At 37.7% G+C, this 21,073-nt stretch overlaps 3 protein-coding genes and 1 non-coding gene across 5 annotated transcripts; 3 read left to right on the forward strand and 1 right to left on the reverse strand.

Moving 5' to 3' along the window:
- Nucleotides 1-699: 699 nt before the first annotated feature.
- On the forward strand, nucleotides 700-10,138 carry dbt (dihydrolipoamide branched chain transacylase E2). Its single transcript, XM_046857537.1, has 11 exons — nucleotides 700-789; nucleotides 3,220-3,343; nucleotides 4,306-4,381; nucleotides 4,491-4,672; nucleotides 4,854-4,981; nucleotides 6,672-6,915; nucleotides 7,782-7,948; nucleotides 8,039-8,116; nucleotides 8,207-8,398; nucleotides 9,516-9,587; nucleotides 9,714-10,138. Exons 1-11 carry the CDS (start codon nucleotides 739-741, stop codon nucleotides 9,879-9,881), a joined length of 1,482 nt encoding a protein of 493 aa, XP_046713493.1. The 5' UTR covers nucleotides 700-738; the 3' UTR covers nucleotides 9,882-10,138.
- Nucleotides 10,139-12,253: 2,115 nt separating this feature from the next.
- LOC124391160 (dynein light chain Tctex-type 5) lies at nucleotides 12,254-18,455 on the reverse strand. Of its 2 annotated transcripts, XM_046857555.1 has the most exons (4): nucleotides 18,419-18,455; nucleotides 14,829-14,861; nucleotides 14,495-14,596; nucleotides 12,254-12,739 (listed from the first exon to the last, which is right to left on the reverse strand). In XM_046857555.1, exons 1-4 carry the CDS (start codon nucleotides 18,419-18,421, stop codon nucleotides 12,377-12,379), a joined length of 501 nt encoding a protein of 166 aa, XP_046713511.1. In that variant the 5' UTR covers nucleotides 18,422-18,455; the 3' UTR covers nucleotides 12,254-12,376. The 2 variants fall into 2 exon arrangements, with proteins under 2 accessions (XP_046713511.1, XP_046713512.1); XM_046857556.1 differs by lacking the exon at nucleotides 18,419-18,455 and having other exon boundaries at nucleotides 14,829-14,922.
- On the forward strand, nucleotides 13,624-13,796 carry LOC124391760. Its single transcript, XR_006927047.1, has one exon. It is a non-coding gene; the product is annotated as a small nucleolar RNA SNORA81 (small nucleolar RNA).
- Nucleotides 17,088-20,951, forward strand: lrrc39 (leucine rich repeat containing 39). The gene is made up of 9 exons (XM_046857552.1): nucleotides 17,088-17,217; nucleotides 17,358-17,547; nucleotides 18,268-18,373; nucleotides 18,448-18,604; nucleotides 18,755-18,891; nucleotides 19,315-19,460; nucleotides 19,634-19,786; nucleotides 20,541-20,683; nucleotides 20,814-20,951. The coding sequence occupies exons 2-9, from the start codon at nucleotides 17,420-17,422 to the stop codon at nucleotides 20,876-20,878; spliced, it is 1,035 nt and encodes a 344-aa protein (XP_046713508.1). The 5' UTR covers nucleotides 17,088-17,217; nucleotides 17,358-17,419; the 3' UTR covers nucleotides 20,879-20,951.
- The last annotated feature ends 122 nt before the right edge of the window (nucleotides 20,952-21,073 follow it).

Consider the following 21,073-nt stretch of genomic DNA (forward strand, 5'->3'; position numbering starts at 1 on the left):
GCTCCTCCTCCTGTCTTTTACTCAATACCACTGTCTCTAAACAATACAACATCTCAGGTCTCACCACAGTCCTATAAACTTTCCATTTTACTCTCACAGATACCCTTCTATCACAAATTACTTCTGCTATCACTCTTCTCCACCCACTCCACCCTGCCTGCACTCTTTTCTTCACTTCTCTAACACACTCTCCATTACTTTGCACTGTTGACCCCAGGTACCTTCTGGGGTTGTGCACATACCGCTTTGTTTTGGAAGGATTTTTTTTCTTCATCTTTATTTGTGTATTCTCACACAGAGTTTCTCTTTGTCATACAAAGAGGTTCTGTTTGGTTGATATGACTTTGACATAAACCGAAAAAGACAATATTTTTTTCACTGTTTGATATAGAACAATTTTGTAATATTTAACTTTAGTTTGTAAACCTGGCATTGTTTTGCAGTTTTTCAAGATGAATAATAAAAACTAAACAATAATAAAAAATAGCATCAATAGTGTTGATCTAGTTAGGACATTGGATTTGTCACATACAAAACAATCTACACCCAAATAAATATTTCTCCCAATTCATCAGTAAAACGTTTTATATATATATAGAGAAAAAACTAGAAATAAAAACGACTCCATAACTTTATAACGTTTTCTCAATAGCCGCATATGAATCGTTCTGATTGGTCCGTTAACTGGGGCGTGTGAGTGCGTCACATCCGGAAATCCACGTCTATGTAGGAGGAAAAATGGCGGCCTTCATTACAGTCAGGAGCTCATTCGCGTTTATGAGACGCCTGGTGGGTGAATTTATATGTGATAATCTTGATAATGCATGCACAGGCATAGGTTTAGGAGAAGTAAGGATAAGCATGTGATTAATAAAAGAGAGTTTGATCAGAAAAGGAAGAAAACAAACAAATAGGTAAGTCAAGGACCAAATGCTAAGTCTGCTAGTAACTAGCCGGTACTAGTGGAGGTGGACTGGAGGCTCAGGTGGCTTAGCTTCTCTTGTAATGTAATGCAATGTAATGCAATGGGCACAGTTTGCATACATTTCATTAGTAAGGTGAAGAAGTTAGCTAGAAAACTTTGTCAAACATAACTCTATAAAAACAGGTAAATGCAGGTCATATGCGTTCTTTGTATATGTACATCCCCAAGGTGGCTGGATCCTATAAAGTCAGTTGTCTTTACGTATTACCCAGAGGTGGGTAGTATTTATGCATGTATGTCAATTATAAAATAGGATTTTGTTATTTGTATTTGAGGGGGTTGATGAAAATTGTATCATATGTTGTATTAAATTTCCTTAGTCCTTTGTATTGTTGTAGTTTTTCAAATACTGTCAAATACTTTGTAAGAAACCTACATGATGACATCATAAAAATGCGCGGTGTCTACTCAGTAGTTTGCTCAGACTTGTCGAACAGAAAATTGATCCATATGGAAGAAGGTGGTGAAGGTAATAAACGTGTCCAGTGATTGATAAATAAATATTTGATTGCCGAATATTGTTCCCTAATTGAAGTAGCTGTTTAGTAGGATCATGATTTTGCATACCACTGCATGAATGGCTGCCTGACACATTATTATTATATTTATGATTAACTGATTAATTAGTTAAAAACTAGTTGTTATATAAACAGGTACCATCAGTTGTCGCCTTGATAAATGACTTGTTTGTCATTGAGTCAGAGTTTTTAATGCTAAGTTTAATGTTAAACATTAAACTCTTGGATGGTTTAAAACTGACCTTCATCTGGGAGATTCACAGGGAAATGTATGTGAATATTAGATCTGTTAACTGGTTGCATATGTCAGATTTATTGTGTAACTCGGACAGAGAAAAACTGTTGCTATCAAACATTGTTTACCTAATCAACTGAGTCAGTGTAATGGTGAAGAAACAGATCAAATAGGCCAAACGATGGAAGGTTTGTGAAAAAATTTAATGCTCCTTTTTTTAGTTTTTAGGGCTGTCGATTGATTACAATATTTTATTGTGATCAATCGCAACTTAATCACACATTTTTATCTGTTCTAAACGTACCTTAAATAAATTTTTTAAGTTTTTAATGCAGTAATCAAAATGCACATGGACAAATATGGATGCTTTATGCAAATGTATGTTTATAATTAGTGAAACCGTATTTCACATAGAGCATAAACACAAGCATGAACACAAGAATAAAATAAGGAAGAAAAAAAAACCAACAAGCAGTTTCTCTCCCCTCTATCATGGACATTTACACCACACACTGCATCCGCAAAGCAAACAGCATTGTGGATGACCACACACACACATCACACACACTTTTTACTCTCCTGCCATCAGGAAAAGTTCCAAAGCAGTTCCGAAGCATTCGGGCCACCACATCAAGACTGTGCAACAGTTTCTTTCCTCAAGCCATCAGGATTCTCAACACAAAGAACTGAAACGAACTCACACACACTCACTCACACACACCCACACACTCAAATGTGTGTTACCGAACTGTACAACCTGGACTAAACACTTAACACACATTCATTACCCATCTCAATCCATTCCACCACCATTTATTTATTTATTATTATTCATACTTGACCGTACCACTCTCTTACTGCTGTTTTTTTGCACCTCTGACTGTATTATACTGTTATACTGTTTACATGCTGTCTTTTGCACCTCTTGACTGCTGCTGTTTTTTGCACTACATTGTTCTGGTTATACTCACTCCCTGGTATAGATTTTAGGTTTACTGGTCGGCACTATATTTGTTTTTTTTGTCTTGTTTTGTGTTGTCTGTCTGTCTGTACTGTTTTTTGTCTGCACTCGATGCACTTTATGTAGCTTTGTGTTGTGTTGTAGCTATGTTGCTTAGTGTAGCACCAGAGTTCCGAAGGAACGTAGTCTCATTTTTACTGTGCACCGTGTACAACTGTGTATAGTAGAAATGACAATAAAAGCCTCTTGACTTGACTTGACCTCATTCCAAACCATTTTAACTTGATTTGGATTGGGTGATCATGGCGGCTCGGTCATCTAATGCAGCACTCCATCACTCTAACCTAGTGATGTGTTTGGGGTCACTGTCCTGTTACTTGGGTGCTTGGAATGATCTGTGGTTTCTTCAGGAACTTTGTGCTACACAACAGTGCAGCAGCACAATACATATATATCCAGTGCAAATACACAGCAGTTAGTACAAGTACACAGTATATATATATTTTTTCTTCTGTTTCAGGTCTCCGTCCAGCATCTGCACAAGTGCTGTTACTCACGACTCCAAGCACTTTCTGTTCCACACACACACCATGTGTACTCCAGCAACACTTTGCATCAGCACAGATTTTTCCGCACCAGCTGTGGTAAGTTTCAGAGTTCAATCTTCTAAGCCAAATTACATATGTATTTTTTTTTTTTTTACCCAAAAATCAGCATTTGGAGCATTTCTCGATTAATCCTTCATATTTGCAGATCAGTAAGTGCATTTGTCAAAACAATTTGTACAAACAGCACGACATATTGCTAAAGTCTGTACTTCTTGCAAAAGTCTGTACTTTTCTTCAAATCCTTAGTTCATCTCTCAAAAGTAAGTATTTGTGTCAAAGAACATCTCATTCCCATCAGAATGAAGAGTCATTGTTCACAAACAAGATCGTGAAAATGTTCAGTCGTGTTGTCAGTATGATGGCGCACGGTTTCAGTGTTTCCTGAGGTAAACCTCGCTTTGGATTTACAAGGCTGAATTTCTTCTGTACGACATCTATGAATTTCAACAGCACAAATGTACACATTACTGTATGTGGGATATTGATTCTGGATTCACACTTTTACTGTACTGTACTAGTGTTCGTTCGTTTCCTGGTTATTCATCCGTTTTCAGAAATTGTAAATCCGTGTTTCTAATTGCGTGATTTACATTTGACCCATTTTAGAGAACTAGTTGATTGATCTTGATGCCACACACACACCTTCATTTAAGAAATTCAAGATTTATTCATTTCAAAAAGATTATTCAGTTTGATATATTCTGATCGACATGACAAACAATTGATAACATTGGAAACAGCAGAAAATTGTACCCAATCAAATTAAATGAATGAACCAAAACATTTGCAATTTGCAATGAGAAGTGACTCCATGATATGGCTGAACAAGTAGTTTTGAGAATTTCATTTCTGATCTGAAAAACGCTCCGACGCAACTGAGAAAAAACTGTAACAGGACAGGACATTTTCGCAATTTTTTATTTCTTCCATGTTTCAGGTCAATACTTTCCACGTGTCGCATAATTTTTTTCAACCTGCATTTCTGTTTCCTAATTTAGCTGCAGCAAGACCAATTGTACCGTTCAAGCTTTCGGATATTGGGGAAGGAATTATGGAGGTGACTGTAAAAGAATGGTAAGTTTTGCTGATGTCTGTCAAACCTACACCCACCAACAGGGGGCAGCATTCTTAATGATAAAATCGTCATCTTTTTTTTTTATCTTTTTTTTTTCTTCTGTGTAAGGTATGTGAAGGAAGGTGACAGAGTGTCTCAGTTTGACAGTATCTGTGAGGTGCAGAGCGACAAAGCATCAGTTACCATCACCAGCCGATACGACGGAGTCGTCCGCAAACTTTATTACGATGTCGATTCTACTGCAACCGTAGGCACGCCTCTTGTTGATATCGAAACCGACGGAGGACATGGTAAGAGTCCAACAACAAAAAAAAAACACACCTTAAGGTGTGTTTGCATTTAATGAGCACTAAACTAAATTAATTGTGTATCTGATTTTAAATTCACGGCACAATCCAATTTGATAAAGGTACGGTGTTGAATTGTATCCTTTTCTCATGTCAGTCAGTTTAGCATCTTTTTCTCCTGTAGCTGTTGCTCCGGAGGAGGATGTGATGGAAGCGCCAGCAGTGTCGCAGGAAGAACACACTCACCAGGACATTAAAGGCCACAAGACACAGGCCACACCTGCAGTGCGACGCATAGCCATGGAAAACAATGTGAGTTAATAATATTCAGGTTACAAGATATTTGGCTTGGAATCATTTTTATTTTTTATTTCTCTCTATAAAAGTATTTGCACCCAAATTAATTTATACAGATCTGTGTATGGAACAGTGAATAATCTTCATAATCTCCATTTGATTTAACATGCTTTATGAGTGTAGGATTCTAATATATAAATCTATTTTTATGCATAATTCAATTCAAGCCTTGTACAACTGTCAAAAGCAAGTTTTTAAAAATTGTAGTAATATATAACAATTGATTATTTAGCGCAATGTTGTAGGCTTGTGATATCTGTGGGACCTTTTGGGTTGCCAATAGTTTTATTAACATTTTTGCTTAGACTTAGACATCGCAAAATGTCCTTTTTCCAGACAAAGTGAATGCACTCATCTCATTAAACCAAAAACGAGCATCTGTTGCCTTCCGTCCTTTCAGATTGATCTTATTGACTACAATTATGCCAAATCTGAGCCAAATACAAATTGAGTATTAGAAGTAGAGGTCGACCGAGAGTGGATTTTACTGATGCTGTAGCTAGGTTGGATCATACTTGCCAATAACCTGTTAATCACCCGAAAGTTTTTAAAATGGATGCTGGATAAAAATACTAACAAATACAACACTCCGTGTAAAATAGTGCTGAACTTTATTACAAAAAAGTAAAAAAAAAAAAAAACCTTTCCTGAATCATGAAAATTTGCTAAATGAAATTAATATGAACATATTAATATTATAAAAAATGTAATAATATTAAAGTTAATATACAATTATATATTTTAAATTATGAATAAGAAATAAAATACAGCGCTCTCCGTGCAGTGCGTGTTCTCACTCCTAAAAACTAACAGCGTGTGGTGTCAGTGATTCGCCTCTAGAGGCCGCTCTCGTAATGACAGCAGACCAGAAGCCGGAAAATCAGCAAAAATCAGTTTTGATTTTTGCTAATAGTTCCAGCAATCAACTATCAATGCTGATTAATTAACAAAAACCAATGGAGTCCATTTTAATAAAATAAAAAAAAAAGTACAGTGTAAAAGCATGAAAGCAGTGCCAACATAACATTGTATTGCCTGACACATAAAGTATAACAAAAGCATGAAATATAATATCACATCAGGAAACAGGGAAATAAAATATCAAATATTAACTTGCTGCAGTATGAAGTTGTTGATCAGCTTGGTCTTTGATGTGTGTAAGTGCTGTGACTGGGTCATGTATAGGCTGTGTTTTCTGAAGAGCTTGCGTAATCTAAATACTAATGTTTATTATTGCGTTTGAATTATTCCAGGTTAACACACCGGTAATACAAATTATTATTATTGTCAGCTTTAGCAAAGATTTTTGCTACAAATCAAGGATAGTGTAAAGAGAGAATTGTGTTAGTGTGCATGCTGCCTGTGCTCCAGGTCCTAAAGCTGGTGGACTGAATGGCTGCAATAAAAGACAATAAAACAGGGACATGATTGATGACCGTTTGTTACAGTGCTTGCTTTGTGGGGGGTTTCTGTCAGTTCCAGAGCCAGGCATCCCTTTAAACCTGACAACTTTGCATAGTTCACTGGAGTGGGGTTTCTTTCCATGGTTACCTTTTGTTGTACTTGTGGTGGGTGAGAGAACTGAAAGATTTGAGATCAGCCTGGAATTTGATCTCATTTTGTATCAAATCTCATATCCTGGTAGATCAAGCTCGTCGAAGTAGTCGGGACCGGAAAGGACGGGCGCATTCTCAAAGAGGACATCCTGAACTTCATAGCCAAGCAGACAGGAGCCATCCTACCCCCGACCCCCTTCCATGAGATTCAGCCTCCTCCTCCAACACCTCCTCCAGCTGCCAAGCCTAAAGAGATGAAGCCTCTGAGCTCTCCAATACCTGCCATCCCAAGGCCGGTGTTCACAGGCAAAGACCGCACCGAGCCGCTTAAGGGTATGTTGCTAGGTAGTACATGAACCTGTGATCTACTCTGTAGCCGGCACTGCTATCAGCACAGTGCTGTTCAAGAAAATAATCAAATAAATAATGTCTAGGTACAATAAATTAATATAATTACTATAGTAAACTACAGCATTGTAACATTATAATAATATAACCTTAACTCACACTCAAACACATTTCGGTCCAATATGACCCCATATGACCCCTCTGACTCAAACTGATGTGTATCTATGTATGTATTTTTTTATTTTTTTCGTTTTCAGTGGTGGACAAAGTACACAAACGATGTACTTGAGTTACACTCTGTGAAATATGACTCCAGTAAAAGTGAAAGTGCTCCCTTTAAAATTTTACTTTAGTAAAAGTACAAAAGTATTTGCCTTTATCTGTACTCAAGTATTCAAAGTACTATTATTTATTATGGCTTTAATGCTTCTATTATCAGTTTTGGCACAAGACTGATCGGTGGATTCCTGTGTGATTGACCAGTTAAGTTTTTATCTGGTAATAAATAAAAAGGAACAACTGCTTTTACTAAATGTAGTTGAATATAAAGTTAAAATATTTGACCATGAAACGAAGTTAAAGTAAATTCTCTCCAAATGGAAATATTTCAGTAAAGTGCAGATGTTAAATGTATCAAAGGTGCTGGAATCCTATTGTAACTGTTGGGATTATTTTTCTGATTTTAAATCAATCAAACTGTGAGTCACAGAGACATGAAACATGGCCAACAGGTAATAGAAGGGCGTTTTTTTTTTTCTTAATCCACATCTAATGAAGGCCCCTCCACTGCTCAGTTGAAAGTCGCTTAAATCAGTATTATTATAAAACGCTGTTCTATCACTTTAACCCAGGTTTCCACAAGGCCATGGTGAAGACGATGACCGCAGCTCTGAAGATCCCACACTTCGGCTATAAGGACGAAGTGGACCTGAGCCAGCTGGTGCGTCTGCGCGCCGAGCTGAGAAACGTGGCCGAGTCTCGAGGAGTAAAGCTTAGCTACATGCCGTTCTTCATCAAGGTAACACCACTGGTTCCCTGAGCATTAATCCGAGTGAAATGCATTACAAATGAATTGAATGAGGATTGTTTGGTTTTGGATTGTCTATAGGCAGCCTCACTTGCTCTCCATCATTACCCGATCCTGAACTCCTCCCTGGATGAAGCGTGCCAAAATATTACCTACAAGGTCAGATAAAAAAAAAAAATGAATATATGATGTTTCAATGGTGACTTGGAATAAAGCGTTTGTATACGTCGCCTTGAATTTTGTCCGCAGGCTTCACACAACATCGGTCTGGCCATGGATACACCTCAGGGCTTACTGGTGCCCAATGTAAAGAATGTACAGATGCTCAGTGTGTATGAAATCGCCATGGAGCTCAATCGACTGCAGGTTTTGGGAGTATCCGGGCAACTTGGCACGCCGGATCTAACCGGAGGAACGTTCACAATCTCCAACATAGGCTCAGTGAGTGATTTATACCACAGCACTAGGGGTGTAACGGTAAACAATTCACGGTGCCTCGGTTCTTTTTAAATTACTGTTCGGTTCAGTTTCAGTTCAATTAGCGGGAAAGAACTGCAAACCATAAAATTGCTTGTCATTTTTGATCAATGCAGTTTATTATTATTAACATTTGTAAAGATCAAAATGTAAAAAATGTCAACAATTTTAAATTAAAAAACAATTTTGGCTACATAATATATAAAATAGTTAAAAAAATATTAAAAGTAATATACATAAAAAATAAAATAGTAAAAATTAAAATTAACGCAATACACTTGTGTTGATTAAATTGAGTTTTCAATTAAATTAGCACAAATTATACCGATTAAATTAAATTTATATATATATATATATATATATATATATATATATATATATATATATATATAATTTATTTATTAGACCCCATTTGGGTAATACAGATGTGTGTGTGTTTTAAATTTAATATTTAATTTTCCAAAAATATTTTCTACTTAACTGTTCTAATTATTTCAGCATCTTTTAACAAATGTCTTCATTCATTCACTTCTTTGAAATGCTGAATTGTAAGGATCTTCTCCTTTCAAGAGAGATTCTTGAAGCTGGACATAAAACGCTAAAGAATCCGTAGCGTTAGACTGTCGTTAAAAACAGTCAGACAGGAAGTGGCGACAATTTTGCGCATGTACAAAACAAAACGCACTACAAATCGGATTTTTCCTATACGGAGTAAGTGGCCACAGTGACACTGCGCTAACTCTAGTTTCTTTTTTATAACTGACATTGTTGTGTATGTTTTTAAGTAAACAATAATAAAAAATAAATGGTGACACTGCGCTCAGAGTGCGAGGACGAGACTAAATATACTTCCGGTCCGCCACGTAATATGTTCCTGAGGGAACTCCGATTTAAACTCTGTTCCACACGTAAAAAGGATTGCATTCGGTACACGTGTACATCGAACCAAAAGCCCTTACAGAAATCTGTCAGTACGAATACATGTTTACACCTTTACACTTTACACAGCAGCTTTTTTTTTTTTAATCAATTGGTAACCCCTGGTCCACTCTTTACACACAACAATCTTTTCATGTTTCAGATCGGAGGCACTTATGCAAAGCCAGTGATTCTGCCACCCGAGGTTGCGATCGGCGCTCTCGGGAAAATCCAGGTCAGTGATATTTTGTAACTTGTAAATGTCCATTTCGATCCTTGCGCATTTAAAACGAGCATGGAGTAATACGGAGATGACGAACCACGGCTTCCTTCAATTTGCTTCTCTCGCTGCTCTGTGCAGGTTTTGCCCCGCTTCAACGCCAAGGACGAGGTTGTGAAAGCGCACATCATGTACGTGAGCTGGTCTGCAGATCACAGGATCATTGACGGCGCCACTATGTGTCGCTTCTCCAACCTGTGGAGGTCTTATCTGGAGAACCCATCCTCCATGGTACTGGATCTGAAGTAGATCATCCTGCCTTTAGAAGATATCTGGACTAGTGTTTGAACAGCTGATTAAGTTACTGTATTAAGCTACTCTGAAACTCTCTTTTTTCCCCCCATTTCCACGATCGCTCTCTTTTCTCTCCTAACATGGGCAGTTGCACATGTAAAGTCCATTCACAATATTTCAGACATGTGAGTTAAATGTACAGCTGCTACGTCAATGGTGTGCGTCAATTGTTTTTGTCCTTTAAAATACACACACCCAAGACAGAACCTACAGACTGTTGCGTTGCGTGTAATCCACTGGGAGTGTGTGTGTGTGTGTGTGTGTGTGTGTGTCTGTCATCCTTTTTCTGCCTCAGTGAAAAATATAAATGGCAGTTCCTTTTGATTCTCTTATGATTGTCATAAACACTATTAACACTTCCCCAAACTTATAAATGCAGATATTTTTACCCCCAAACACAAGCATTATTGCACAAATAAGTGTTGAGCGTGTACACACACACACACTAACATCCTGGCTCTGATTATGGGATGTTTGGTGGTGAAGAAAATCATTAGAATTTTACTGAATATATATATATATATATATATATATATATATATATATATATATATATATATATATATATATATATATGATTTTTCTGATTGGTGTATGTAGTTGGAGAACAGGTCATTTATGGATGTTACATAAGCAGGCACAGGGTTTTTTTTCCGTTTGTTTTGTGTGGATTTTGTGTGAGGGAGGAAAAAGTTTTAATAAATGATGTCATTCTGAAATGGCAATTGGCTGATCATTTAATTATATCTGTAGTAATATTACAGTGGGTTTAGAAAATACAGCACATTACATTGATTTAATTTGAATTGGGTTAAATTGCCTTTTTGGCCTTTAAACTACACAAAATGATCCGTAAAGACCTTTAAAGCGTAAAGACTTTCAAAGATCTCCAAAGATCCATGAGATTGCTGTGAAAAGGTTAAAGTGAAGAATCATGAAGATGGATTTGGACTGTAAATAATATAAACAGCTTTCTGGCTGCAGTTACTATGAACAGATTAAATCCTGTCATTCAGTGAAGTCTTCTTACACTTCTTCTTTCGGCTTCTTCCATTAGGGGTCGCCACAGTGGGTCATCTGTCTTCGTACTACTCTGTCTCTACATCTGCCTCTTTCAGACCAACTACCTGCATGTTTTCCCTCAAAACATCCATAAACCTCCTTGGTATTTCTCTTTTCCTCCTTCCTCAGCATTCTTCTACCGATGTACCCCATGTCCCTCCTCTGCACATGTCCAAACCATCTCAATCTCGCCTCTTTTACCTAGTCTCCAAAACGTCCTGCATAAGTGGTTACTCTAATAAACTCATTTTTAATCCTTTCCATCCTCATCACTCCCAACGAAAACCTCAACATCTTCAGCTCTGCTACCTCCAGCTCCACCTCCTGTCTTTTACTCAATGCCACTGTCTCTAAACCATACAACATTTCAGGACTCACCACAGTCCTATAAACTTTCCCTTTTACTCTCACAGATACTCTTCTATCACAAATCACTCCTGTCACTCTTCTCCACCCTGCCTGCACTCTTTTCTTCACTTCTCTAACACACTCTCCATTACTTTGTTGATCCCAGGTACCAGAACTCCTCCACCTTCTCCACCTCTTCTTCCTGCAACAGCACCAGTCCACTGCACCCCCTCTCATTCACACACACACGTACTCTGTCTTACTCCTACTGACTTTCATTCCCTTATTTCTCCAGCGTGTCCCTTCACCTCTCCAGGCTCTTCTCAACCTGCTCACTACTCTCACCACAAATAACAATATCATCTGCAAACATCTATAAGAATCCAACTCTTTACAGTGTAAATATCTCAGAATGCATGAAATAGCATTAAACCCCCTTTTAACTTAAATCTTATAGGGACTGATAAGGACTCATTTATGTTGCTTATCAGTGTATTCATAAACCAGTCATTTCTGTAAAGCTGCTGTGGAACAATGTCCATTGTTAAATGGACTTATAGGCAAAGGATTTCTATCTGAACACAGATATGAATCCTTATGCTAAAGCACTGTGAAAGAAGCTCAGGTGCATTTTGTTTACTTTTATTTTTATTTAAGTTTTTCTGAAGTGCCCCTGTGGCAAATGTAGTTGAATTGAGTGCTTTAAGAAGGCGTTTAAAGAGCTATCTGATTTGAACTCTCCATACAGAATGTACACACCTTCTCTGTGTATATAGTGAAGGAAATGCACAAGACAGATGCTGGGATTTGAAGAGGTACTCGATGAAGGTATGAGTGCCAACAGGCCATGAAGGCAAACAGGTTTATGGGGTTAAAAAGGTTGAAATTGTGTAAAAAAAAAAAAAAATACAAAAATCTAACGAGAGATTTTTTATTATTATTATTGTATAAGCAATTTTCATCAGATGTTAGAACAGAAATGTGAACATTTGTACATTATGTCTGTGTTAAATTCAGTAATTCACTAATTGACATTTATCCTACTCCTGGTACACGGCGAAGAGAACGCACAGGGCGAACAGATGCTGGTTTTTGAACAGGTACTCTGTGAAGGTGTCTGTGTCTGGACTCCAGACACCTCGGCTCGAGCAGGAGACGGCAGAGTTGCGGAGCTGCCCTATGGCAACGCAGCAGATGAGTTTATAGCGTCCATTGGAGAGGCCTTTCGCTGCCTCTTTAATGGATTCAGACAGCTCAGTGGCGACAGACGAACATGCCGGGCTGTACTCCATGGCACCGAGTCTCTCATCCATCAGGCGCTTCATCAGGGAGAGAAGGAGACCATTGGGGAAGTGGTGTTGTGGCACAAACTGGTGGAGCACAAGGTGCTCTTTCACATGGTCCTTAAAAAAAGTTACATTCAGTTACCTGATGAATAGTCATGCGTACGGAAAAAAATTATTAAGCACCATGTCAAATCAATGCATTTCTGAAAAACATTGGTTAATTAAAAGACTTGTTATAAAGTATTTATATAATAAAAAAGTGTAAATTGAACTATGGGTATAATCATTTAGAAATTCAGGTACAGCTATTATGGAAAATAATCCATTTTTTAATAATCCAAGGAGTAAATGTAAATAATAAAGTTATGTTTTTTCACCCTGAAGCAGAATATGTTCCTACTGCACATCCTTTTAAGGTGTATTATTCCATCTATACCACAATTTTAATTTATAGCCATTATAATTTCCATGAAACAAATAAGCATTTGTTATATTGCCCTATCACAAATGTATCAATCAGGCATAACATTATGACCACCTGCCTAATATTGTGTTGGTCCCCCTTTTGCTGCCAAAACAGTCCTGATCTGTTAAAGCATCAACAGCATGAACTTCTTCAGCAGTTTGAGCTACAGGAGTTCATCTGCTGGATCGGACCACATGGACCAGCCTTCACTCCCCACGTGCATCACTGAGCCTCGGCCGCCCACGACCCTGTCACAAGTTCACCACTGTTCCTTCATTGGAGCACTTTTGATAGATACTGACTACTGCGGATCAGGAACATCCCACAAGAGCTGCAGTTTTGGAGATGCTCAGACCCAGTCGTCTAGACGTCACAATTTGGTCCTTGTCATCAGCTTCGAGGACAAAATGTTCACTTGCTGCCTAATAAATCCCACACACTAACAGGTGTCATGATGAAGAGATAATCAGTGTTATTCACTTCACCGCTAATAATGTTTTAATGTCATAATGTTATGCCTGATCAGTGTAGTATTACACTGATACATCATCAGCGCCTCTGCTTTTTTTCTCATACATTTACTCTGTAAATGTATGAGAAAAAAAGCAGAGAAGCCAAGAGAAGCCAAGAAGTAGCTCTCAGTTTCAAAAAGGTTGGTGACCCCTGTTTTAGGGTTCACCAACCTTTTTGAAACTGAGAGCTACTTCTTGGGTACTGATTAATGTGAAGGGCTACCAGTTTGATACACACAGTTTACAGTTTGATCTGAAATAACAAATTTGCTCAATTTACCTATGTGAAGACACTGATCATGTTAATGATTTCTCATAATAATTATCAACAATGATTTAAAAAAGCAGAAAACAGCTATTTTTAGACAGGCGACTTATGTGGTCCTTGCGGGCTACCTGGTGCCCGTGGGCACCATGTTGGTGACCCCTGCCCTAAAACATTCAGCCTGTCTAATGTCAATGGGAAGATAATTCCACAGTTTTGGTGCTGTAAACCCAGATCACTCATAGAACGTAAATGAGTGCGAGGAACAACTTAAAGACCAGAATCAGAAGAGCAGAGATCATACCTTGGAGTGTAAAAGTTGTGATAAGTACAGTTATGAGGTGCCATACCATGTAGGGCCTTATAGATCATCATAAAATTAATCCACATTCTAAAAGTGTGTCAATGCAATGACTCAGAAACTGAAGAAATATCACAGGACCTGGTCTTTGTCAGAATCCCATCAGCTGAATTTTGACCAACCCGCAATTTGTTTAATTGCAGGTTATTCCAATTGCAATTTGTTTAACTGCTTTATCGTCATAAAGAACCATAACCAACACTTAACACCAATTTCAATGCATAAATTTGATGTATCATAGAGATATAATCGTAACATCATCTCATACCTCTTCCCGTTGAGGTCTAATGCTGAGAGATGATGCCTCTTTCTTCACTGCTCGTTTGGAGGTGCGCTTTTTTGTAGACGCACCCGGCTTACAAATCTCTCGCTTATAAAACAGTGTCAGGAAAAAGGTTAGACCACCTTCCCACATGACCTTCCAAGTGCAATAAGTGCATCTTATATGCTTTAAGAATGAAAAAATAATATAAATGCAGATGCTATTCTACTATATATATATATATATATATATATATATATATATATATATATATATATATATATATATATAAAATACAAATCCTACATGTATTGCAACAGTGCAACAAAGAAACTCCTACCATCATGTTCTTTGAGTTGAAAGATGTGTTCCTCTGCACACAATGAGACAGAAGCAGTGTTGTAAACTCCACCTCGTTCCTCAGACACCACACAAAGGGGTGTAAACATTCGGGTCACAAAATCACAAATCTTGGTTCAAGCTGATCACATGACTTTTTTTTAATGGAGCGAGTGCATTCTTGCACCCTCTGGAATAAAATTAAGCAGGAATGTGAAACATATAGTTTTTGTTTAATTAGATTGGTGACTCAGGAAAGTTTTCAAAGTCAGTTTTTTTCTGACACAATCTGGGAAAGTAACCGAGTCTCAGATGATAAATCAAATCAAATTATTCAATCCGATTTTATTTCTATTGGGCTTTTGACAGTGGATAATGTCTCAAAGCAGCTTAACAGAATGAAACATTTATAGAACAAAGTTCACTTATATTTTTATTGATGTGTATTTATCCCTGAAGAGAAAGTCTGGGATGACTGTGGCAAGTAAACTCTCCCTCAGATGGTATGAGGAAGAAACCTTGAGAGAAATCAGACTCAAAAGGGAACCCATCCTCATCAGAGTGACACCAAGAGTGTGATTATAAATCATTAAAACATTACAAACACTGGAGAGTGAGAAATATCATGAGCACCGGAGTGTGTGATTATGAGTAATGTCCTTTCTATAGTCTTATACAGTCAGTTGGAGTTACTGGAGAACCAGAAGCTACTGAGCAATAAATTCTCTCAACATCTGAGATTATTATACCTTCAACACCAACTCTTCCATCGCAGAGCCTTTAAATGCTTAATAATGGAGAAACTTTGTCCTCAAAGTAAAATATCCGATCCAAATGACGCTGGCACAACTTTAAACGGTTTGGGAAAAGAATACTTTATTAAAAAGCAATAACGGTTCTTCTATATGTGGTTCTTACAATTATATAAGATTAGCACTTGAACTAGGATACGCCAAACTGTCCTAGCATGACAATTCGCCTTTTCACAAAGCAAGCTCCATGAAGATATGGGTTAGAGTGAAAGATCTTGAGTGTCCTGAGAGCTCTGACATCTTTGGGATGAACTAGAATACTGACTGCACTCCAGGTCTCCTCATCTCATCTACATCAGTACCTGACTTTACTCACACTCTTGAGGCTGAACGTCCCACCTCACCTTCCACCTCATGAAGATTATGGACCTTTAAAGAAGTAGATGCCGAACTCGCAAACATCCTGTACCATCTAGAGATGTACTAGTGCCAATTGGATCCCACTTCATGTGTGGAGTTTTGACATTGGATCTCCTGGAGTGTTTAAAGACTCTGGCATGGAGAAGCTGGTGTTGGATCTGTGATGATCACAAATATTGAGTTGCTCAGTAGCTCCTAGTTTTATAACCATAAAGACTGTATAAGACCGTAGAAAGAACATTACTTATCACACACTCTAGTGCTCATGTTAGTTCTCACTCTCCAGTGTTCTGTATTGTTGAAAGATTTATGATCACAGTCTTGATGTCACCCAAATGAGGATGGGTTCCCCTTTTGAGTCTTTTTCCTCTCAAGGTTTCTTCCTCATAACATCTAAGGGAGTTTTTCCTTGCCACAGTCACCACGGCTGCTCATCAGGGATAAATACACACCATTCACCTTAACTGTTGATTTCTGTAAAGCTGCTTTGAGACAATGTTTGTTGTGAAAAGCGCAATAGAAATAAACTTGATTTGACTTGACGAATGAAATCTCTCAAATTTTCAAAAGCACACTCTAACATCTCCTGGGAACCATCTCCCAAGGAGAGTGGAGTTTATTATAACAGCAGATAGAGATTAAATGTGCAATAGGATCCTTATATATATATATATATATATATATATATATATATATATATATATATATATATATATATATATATATATATACAGTATATTATCTGTATATGCAATGTGTATAATGTTTGTACATATTCCATATTGTCATTTTTTTATATTACATCATTTACATCATTAAATCATTGAAATATCCATCAGTTGTATGCACATGTGCAGAGAAAGAAATAAACAGAAACAGAAATGAACAGCTGCATGTGAAAGATCATTAATTTAGCAACTTTTTTAGATGTACAGACTGACTGTAGTATCAAATGTCTCCTTTTTGTAGGTTTTATATTCTGATCTTTTGCTCTTCATTGTAGAGAACAGTGTTTGAGGGTCAGGTATGAGTGTCAGCAGGCAGCTGCCCTTGTACTCTGCCATGTGACGTTTCTGTTCTCAGCTCTGTGACTAATTTTAGCTCCTTCCCAGAGTTTACACTTCATGAGAGAAAGCCAGTGACAAATGCAATCAGGATAATGTGTTATTAAGCACATGGGAATTGGGCGAAAAAAGAAAATTCGAATGGCTAAGTGCGGTAAGTGCAGACTATTTTCATAGGTTTCTAGCCAAATTGTGGTATCACACTGTTATATATGAGATCACACTGTGTAGAAATGATTAGATCCTTTTCTTGTGCTATATCTTCTGGCTTCTTTTTGATTTGTCGTTCCACAGGAGAGTGTTTTCCCCACACCGTTAGAGTCACTGAGACATACAGGTTATAAGACAGGGTCATCATGACCGGTGTGACTGTGTGTTTCGGGACGGTGAACTCAGTCAAAGCTTTATGGGAAACTAGGATAAAGAAGAACAAGGAGGAGTTGAACAGAGAGAAAAAGCAGAGGGACAGAGCGACTGTGGGAAGGTGGGTGAAAATCATTGTTGGGAAATGAATGCAAACACTAGTAGGATGAATTCATGTGAATTGAAATGGTTAAACTCATCACTTCTCTTCTTGCCAAAGAATTGAAAGTCAAAGTTTGTTGTGGAAGTGCGTGACTACAAATTGCTGCTCCACTTGGAGTTTATACCCCATAGTCCATTTCTATATTATATATATATATATATATATATATATATATATACATACATATACTTACACACACACACACACACACATATACATTATATATATATATATATATATATATATATATATATATATATATATATATATATATATATACATTTTGTTGCAAATACTATTTTATTATATTGTAAATTCTACTTCATCCTTCTGTTCTATTTATCTTAGAATTATATAAAAACATTTACTTTTAAATAAATGCATTCTGAATTCTGATTACATGATGCATTTATTGATATAAAGTGCATTTAATTGTGATTTTTATGAAATGTGTACAATTTGGGAAGTTACTATGTAGGCTCCTGTGTATGCAGCATTTCATGTACTGTATTTGGGTTCATATAATATAAACCCAGGTTTCCGGTTTGTCTGAATTGTCGTTGTGTTTTCGGATTTGTTATTTTGTTTTCGTATTTGTAAGTGTTTACTAGTTTAGTAATTTGTTTTCTGATTTGTTAATGGATTTTTGCACTTCTCGGCCACCCTACTGTTCTGCAGATTGACTGGGACATGGGAGGATCGGATCACCTTGGCTAAGTTAAAAGAAAAAATTGTGACCGAGGATGGAAGGATCATCCTACGCATCGAAAACGAGGAGTGGAAGGTACCTTCAGAAACTCCGCATTTAATTATTTTTTCTATACCTCACCATATGGTTTCACAGATATGGATCTGTAGACTCTTCCTGCAGCTCTGGTCCAGCTCTCTCAGCTTCAGGAATGGCAGCTTCACCGAACAGGGCTTCAGAAGATACCTCGCTTTATCTCCAGCTTTCAGAGTCTTATTGTTCTCGACCTTTCACGCAACGCAATCACAGAAATTCCTAAAGAAATTGGTCAGTAGAAGCCAATTCTGGGTTTGGAGTAACTAAGCTTTGTTTATTTTGCTGATTTAACATTTTCGAATTATTTTAACCAGGGAAATGTCTAGAAAACATGCAAGGTTCTCCAGGCTTTATATGCTCCCATAATGGTCTTCTCATTAGGTAAACTAACCCGGCTACGAGAGCTACTTGTGAGTTACAACAGACTGAACGTCGTCCCGGAGGAGTTGTGCAGCTGCGAGTGTTTGGAGAGACTGGAACTGGCAATGAACCGGGATCTAGATGAGCTTCCACAACAGGTAGTGGCATTTTGATTGGTGGCTTTAATACAAGATAGGGTTAGGGTCTCTGTTTAATAATAAGTTCAATATCGATTATTTTATTAATTAATTATTCTACCAATTATTGCATCCATTAATCGAGTAATCGGATAAGAAGTACTTTTTTTTTTTATTGAAGAGCAATACCAAAAATACAAAAGAAAATAAGACGGGTCTTTTAAAATGAACAAGTCGTAGTAACAAGTGGCTTAAAATATTGCGTGTTACATCCTGCATTTTTCTTTATGTTCAACCGAATAACAAAGCAGTTCATCAGCTACCATCAACAAAAATTCATGCTGTTACCAGAATCCAGAATGTGTCTTTCATATGAAGGTTTATTTAGAGCTCAGATGCTCTCAGATCAGCTGTTATGACAGAATGCCATTTCTGGTTCCTCAGTTCAGCAATTTGAAGAAACTACACCACCTGGACCTCTCAATGAATCGGTTCAGCACAATTCCCGAGTGTGTAGTAAATCTTCCGGCTCTCGAGTGGTTGGACATGGGCGGGAACCAAATGGAGCACTTACCAGATGATATTCACAAGTACGCAAACTCTCGTCACTTGTTTTTGTCCTTATTTCTGCATCGTTTATCAGTCATTTCATCATGGAGCAGCTCTCTGTGAACATCTTCGCTATGCTCGAGCTGTAAGGTGTCACTGATGTAATATTATTATTAAATGCCATACAAATCCACTATTCTCTTTTTAATTCAAGGATGGAGAAGCTGCACACACTGTGGCTCCAAAGAAACGATTTGGAGTATCTGCCAGACAACATCAGCCGCATGCACAACCTGGACACGCTGGTGCTCAGCAAGAACAAGCTCAGAGACATTCCTCCACTGATGGAGGGCATGTCCAACCTCAGGTGTACAGTTTTTAAATAAAATAAAACAGAAATTTTGAACACACACCATATGGACAAAAGTATTTACATGATTTTCCAGTCATGTGTGTTTCTTCCACAAACTACACAATTGTACAGGACGTCTCTGTATGTGGTAGCATTCAATTTTACTTCGCTTAAACTTCTCCGGGGCACAATGCATGAAGATAAGCTTTACATAGGTTGGAGAGGAGGATCTTAGGTGGAACGCTTTTAGTCCACATTTAATCCCAATTTGCTCTTATAATTCCCTCCACTCTTATGGGAAGATGTTCCACTAGATTTTGGAGTGTGGTTATGGATGTTTATGTTCACCAGCCACAAGGGTATAAAGAAAGGAAGGTACTGATGTAAGTGAGGAGACCTGGGGTGCAGTCAACATTCCAATTCATCTTCCTCTCCAAAGCGTGTAAACCAGATCTTCAAGGTCGTCACTTTGTACACGGGGGCATCGCAATGGTGGAAAGGGTTTGGGTTTCCAAGTTCAGGTGAATGCAAAATTTTATTATACTGCATCTAAAGACGTCCTGTACAATTGAGTGCCTCCAGATTTGTGGTAACAGTTTGGAAAAGAACCACATATAGCAGGAAAGATCAGGTGTACACACACACACACACACACACACACACACACACACACACACATACAAGCATTCATGTCTAAAAATAGTAAATTTTTTACCTTTTATTTGATAATTGATAGAGCCTTTAAAAATATTTCTGGTTCTTTTTTCAGGTTTGTAAATTTCCGAGACAACCCTCTGACATACGACGTGACTCTTCCTGACCTAAAAGAGGACGTGGCCGAAGAGGACAACGATAGGGAGATGTTCGGCCGAGAATTCATGCACCATTATATCCACGAAGCCCGCAAAAGAGGTTATGCCATACTCAATATGCACTGTGCTTACAAATGCTGAGATTTTTTTTTTTCAATAAAATGAAATAATAAAAAAAAGAAACCTGTAAGCCTGTGATTGACCTGCTGTCCATCAAAAATGTGTTTCAGGATCGCAGACTTACATGTCAGTGCTAAATGTGACGCTGGACGGTTCGATAGACGAAGTGGCGTGACACGTTCCTGCATGCTGGCTGATACTGGTGCTTTCTGTCCTGATGATCCCGTCCTGTCCTGTCCTGTCTGTCCTGTGTCTCTATAATCTAGGACTACTAAGGGCTGTGTTGTTCTCTTCTGCTGCTGCCACTGTGTACAAAACTGAACTTTAAAAAAAAAAAAAAAAAAACCTAAAATGAGCTCATCATTAATTG

The sequence above is a fragment of the Silurus meridionalis genome, chromosome 9, assembly GCF_014805685.1.
Source record: "Silurus meridionalis isolate SWU-2019-XX chromosome 9, ASM1480568v1, whole genome shotgun sequence".
Taxonomy (NCBI): Eukaryota; Metazoa; Chordata; class Actinopteri; order Siluriformes; family Siluridae; genus Silurus; species Silurus meridionalis.